The sequence below is a fragment of the Miscanthus floridulus genome, chromosome 3, assembly GCF_019320115.1.
Source record: "Miscanthus floridulus cultivar M001 chromosome 3, ASM1932011v1, whole genome shotgun sequence".
In the NCBI taxonomy this organism is placed as follows: Eukaryota; Viridiplantae; Streptophyta; class Magnoliopsida; order Poales; family Poaceae; genus Miscanthus; species Miscanthus floridulus.
This window is the reverse complement of record NC_089582.1, coordinates 137,707,455-137,712,352: the sequence shown is the minus strand read 5'-3', so window position 1 is coordinate 137,712,352 and position 4,898 is coordinate 137,707,455. Positions and strand designations below refer to the sequence as shown.

Genomic DNA, 4,898 nt, shown 5'->3' with positions numbered 1-4,898 from the left:
AGTCCACACCTTGCGCAATCCGGTAGCCAAACAAATGTAGATCGATGAGATATTGTACATCGCACACGTGTAGCTATAGCCTACATTATCGCCGCTGCATCGACCAACCAAATCACTCAGGTCGTCTCAGTATTCCCAACTAACCAAACCATACACAAGTGTAGATCAGGAAAGTATCATTGCCAAGGACAAAGTTAAACAACCACATCGATGCAGATGACCTACCAGCTCTGAAACGACAAGATCTCAAGCCTTCACTGAACTCTATAAATAGCAGGTTGTCTGCGTTCCTAGCCATCACACACAACCATCTCCAGCTCTAAGACAAGAAGCACATATACAGCACGATTGAGAGTAAACCATCGTCCAATCATGGCTTCGAGTTCCAGGAGCACCGTGTCTTCGCTTCTCTTGGTGGCGCTGCTGCTCTGCTGCAGCGGCATGAGCAGCGCGGCGCGGGTGCTGGAAGAGGCGCCACCCAAGGAGGAACACCCACACCCTGCCGTGCCGGAGCTGCCAAAACCCGAGCTGCCGCCGCACCCTACCGACGTCGTGCCGCCTGAGGTGCCCAAGCCCGAGTTGCCACCGCATCCGGCTGTTCCCGAGCTGCCGAAGCCTGAGGTGCCTCACCCGGTGCCGGAGCAGCCCAAGCCCGAGCTGCCACCGCACCCGGCCGTCCCCGAGCTGCCCAAGCCTGAGGTGCCTCACCCGGTGCCGGAGCTGCCCAAGCCCGAGCTGCCACCGCACCCGGCCGCCCCCGAGCTGCCCAAGCCTGAGGTGCCGCACTCAGCGCCGGAGCTGCCCAAGCCCGAACTGCCTCCTCACCCGGCCGTCCCAGAGCTTCCAAAGCCTGAGGTGCCGCACCCAGTGGCGCCAGAGGTGCCAAAGCCGGAACTCCCTTCTCACCCGACCGTGCCAGAGGTTCCGGAGGTGCCAAACCACGAGTTGCCGCCTCTACCGAAAGCTGAGCTGCCACCGAAGCCGGAGGGCCACTACCCGGAGCCGGAGGCAAAACCATGAGCGGACGTACAGTCCCACCAGTTATCTACACATTTTAATCTTTACCACATGTGCATATTGTGTAGTTTATGCACAGTTATAGTACCTATATATGAGTTGTGATGTTGTGTTCTTGCGTACGAGCCAGAGCTTGCTTGTGATGAGCTAGCTAGCTATCAGTTTGGATCCATATATATGTGTGTAAATGAATAAAGATTTATAATTACTATATTTACACTGTTGAGAGTTATTCATGTGTACACAATGTATGTGTTTTTCATCTTGCCTATTATTGCTTTTTTTTTAGTAAATGCTCATTTTGCAGAAAGTTAGTAAGGACACGCTACTATAGAACAGACTTTAGAACGATGTCTCAATTTGGCATTAGCCTCGGTATTTTTTTCCCCCGGGACTAAAGGATCCTTTAGTTCCGGTTGGTATTACCAGCCGGGACTAAAGCTTTTAGTTCTGGTTTGGGTGATGCCCCGGGAATAAAGATTAATCTTTAGTCCCGATTTGGCCCTCTAACCGGGACTAATTATCCCGGCCTATAGACCAGCTTATTTCTTTCTCCCCGAGCCCGAGCCATTCCATTCAAACTCACTGCCTCTGTTCTTCAGCTTGCTGTTGTTCTTGCTCTCTCCCCCTTCATTGGTGTTACTCTTCGATTTTGGAGGTAACAAACTTAATCCTCTTATGTTTTATCAGTAGCTTATCTCATTTTGCGATGTAGATGCATGTGTAACTTTATATGTTGGACTTTATTATGATTTTATTTCATTTTTAGCTTAAAATCACATGATGATTTGCATATATGTTTGGATAAACAAAAGTTAAATTAGTTCATCAAAATCACGCCTTGCTCGTCCTCGCTGGAGCACGCGCCATCCTCGTCCCCGGCAGCTTACGTGATCTTAGAATTAATTTTTCCATGAAATGAAAAACTTAGAAAATAGTTAGAAAATTGTAGAAAATCCGTACTAGTTGACCTTGCGGACCATGTTCAGCTCGGCGAGCATGTTCTCTGCCGAGCGATAACGGACGTCAAGGAGGAGTTTTGATTTTACGAGGGAGAGCGGCAACGGTCGTGGAAGACCGTGTTCCCTTCCTCGTAGAATCGGAGCTCTTCCTTGGCCAAGTACGGTGCCGTCCGGTGGAGAAATGCTCGCCGAGATGATCACGTAAGCAAGGTCAACTAGTACGGATGGTTATTTATTGAAACATATTTTTGAGCTATAATTTGATGGATATTTGATAACTTCAGACCTACAAATGTCATCTACAAATGTTACTATCCTCGGCAACCTAAACGCCCGCAAGCTCGCCGATATCGAGCAGGTCACTTAGAATTATTTTTTCCATGAAATGAAATACTTAGAAATCATGCCTTTTATTTTTTAGAATTAAATTTTCCATGAAATAAAAAACTTAGAAAATAGTTAGAAAATTATAGAAAATCCGTACTAGTTGAACTTGCGGACCGTGTTTATCTCAGCGAGCATGTTCTCTGCCGAGCGGTAACAGACGTCAAGGAGGAGCTTTGATTCTACGAGGGAGAGCAGCAACGGTCGTGGAAGACCGTGTTGCCTTTCTCGTAGAATCGGAGCTCTTCCTTGGCTAAGTACGGTGCCGTCCGGTGGAGAAATGCTCGCCGAGATGATCACGTAAGCAAGGTCAACTAGTACGGATGGTTATTTATTGAAACATGTTTTTGAGCTATGTGATTTCTATGTCATTTTTAGCTCAAAATCACATGATGATTTATAATAGTAAAATCACTTGATAGTTTGGTATTTTACTATTATATAGTACATATTTCATGGTTTAGTTAGATAAATAAATAATTTTAGTTTTGTTTAAATATATTATTTTAGAAAATGTGAAATTTACACTAGTTTGCAAAAATAAGTATAAAAAGTAGATGACAACTGGCATCGGATCATCGGCCTCTCGTTCGGTTGTGAAATGACTGAGGCCAGAACTCCCTCTCATTATCTGCGGCAAGTGTAAGCAGAAGATTGTGATGGAGTACCGAGTCAAGAGACAGGGACCCAACAAGGGTCGTGTTTTCTACAAGTGCCTGGATCATGATGTGAGTTTCTTACGTATTTGATTATTATGGCTAATTGACCTGCTTTTCTTGAATATTTTTGACTAAATATTTTTTGGCTTTAATTTCAGTGGGAGGGCAATGGATGCGATGGTTGGTACTGGGAGAAAGATTATGCTACATACATGCAGAATTCGGGTGCGCTTGAGGTAGCGGCTGCTGATGATGAGGCAGTGAGCCAGCAGGAGATGCTTATTGATATTCAACAGACGAATAATTTGTCTGTTTTAGTTGCGTACGGTCACGAAATAATTATGTTACTGAAGTGTATTATAGTTTTAGTTTGTTTAGTGATAGTTGGGATTGCTTACGTTGTAGCCAGGCTTAGTTAATTAATCAACCGTGTGTGTGTCATCTATGTTGTGTAATAAAATACTTAATTATGTTTAAGGTTTTCATAATTTGTTATGTAATGCAGATTATGTCACGCCATTGGATGTACAATGTCGATCACCACTCCTAAGACTTTATTGAGGGCGTGCACTATTTCTTAGGTGTGGCCGAGGCAAATAAGCGGGATGGTTTCATGTGCTGTCTATGTGCCATATGTAAGAATTTAAAGGAATATTCAAGCTCAATGAGTCTTCATTCACATATGCTTAAGTCAGGTTTCATGTCAAACTATATATGTTGGACTAAGCATGGAGAAAGCGGGGTCATGATGGAAGAAGGTGAAGGAGAAGATTTAGATATTGATGACATTATTGCTCAGTATGGTGCCTTTGATGATACTACAATGGGGGGAGATGAAGAAGAGGTAGCGGCAGAAGATGATCTCGATGATGCTCTTGGCGATGCCATTCGTGATGCACAACAAGAATGCGAAAATGAAAAAGAGAAAGTTAAGTTCGAGCGCATGCTTGAGAATCATAGGAAGTTGCTATACCCGATGGCCGAAGAGGGGCAAAAAAAGTTGGGTACAATACTGGAATTGCTACAGTGAAAGGCAAAGAATGGTGTATCCGACAAGACATTTGGGAATTTATTGAACCTCATAAAGAAGATGCTTCCGAAGCCAAATGAATTGCCCACCATTACGTACGAAGCAAAAAAGGTTGTCTGCCATTTGGGATTAAAAATCTAGAAGATACATGCATGTCCTAATGACTGCATCCTCTACCATGGCAATGAATATGAGAATTTGGATGAATGCCCGGTATGTAAAGCAGCGCGGTATAAGATCAGGCGCGATGATCCTGGTGACGTCGAGGGTGAACAACGTCCTAGAAAGAAAATCCCTGCCAAGGTTATGTGGTATGCTCCTATAATACCACGCTTAAAACATTTGTTCAGAAATAAAGACCGTGCAAAGTTGTTGCGGTGGCATAAAGAAGACCATAAGGTAGACAATATGCTGAGACACCCAGCTGATGGGTCCCAGTGGAGAGCGATAGACAGGGAATTTCCAGAGTTTACAAATAAGGCTAGAAACTTAAGGTTCGCCTTAAGTACAGATGGTATGAATCCTTTTGGGGGAGCAGAGCACTAGTCATAGCACTTGGCCAGTTACTCTATGTATCTACAACCTTCCTCCATGGTTATGCATGAAGCGGAAGTTCATTATGATGCCGATCCTCATCCAAGGTCCGAGGCAACCTGGCAACGACATTGATGTCTATCTGAAGCCATTAGTTGAAGAACTTCTAGTTTTATGAAACAAATCAGGTGTACATGTCTAGGATGAGTACAAACAAGAACACTTTGACATACGAGCAATGTTGTTCGTAACAATCAATGATTGGCCTGCTTTAAGTAATCTTTCAGGTCAGACAAACAAAGGATATAATGC

General features: G+C 44.3%; 1 protein-coding gene across 1 annotated transcript; it reads left to right on the top strand.

Annotated features, from left to right (window-relative positions):
- Positions 1–302: 302 nt before the first annotated feature.
- On the top strand, positions 303–1,235 carry LOC136547134 (protein PELPK1-like). The gene has a single exon (XM_066539104.1). The coding sequence runs from the start codon at positions 373–375 to the stop codon at positions 1,018–1,020; it is 648 nt and encodes a 215-aa protein (XP_066395201.1). The 5' UTR covers positions 303–372; the 3' UTR covers positions 1,021–1,235.
- Positions 1,236–4,898: the final 3,663 nt, after the last annotated feature.

Coding starts and splice junctions, on each gene's coding strand:
- LOC136547134 (XM_066539104.1), top strand. CDS start 373: ATGGCTTCGAGTTCCAGGAGCACCGTGTCTTCGCTTCTCTTGGTGGCG.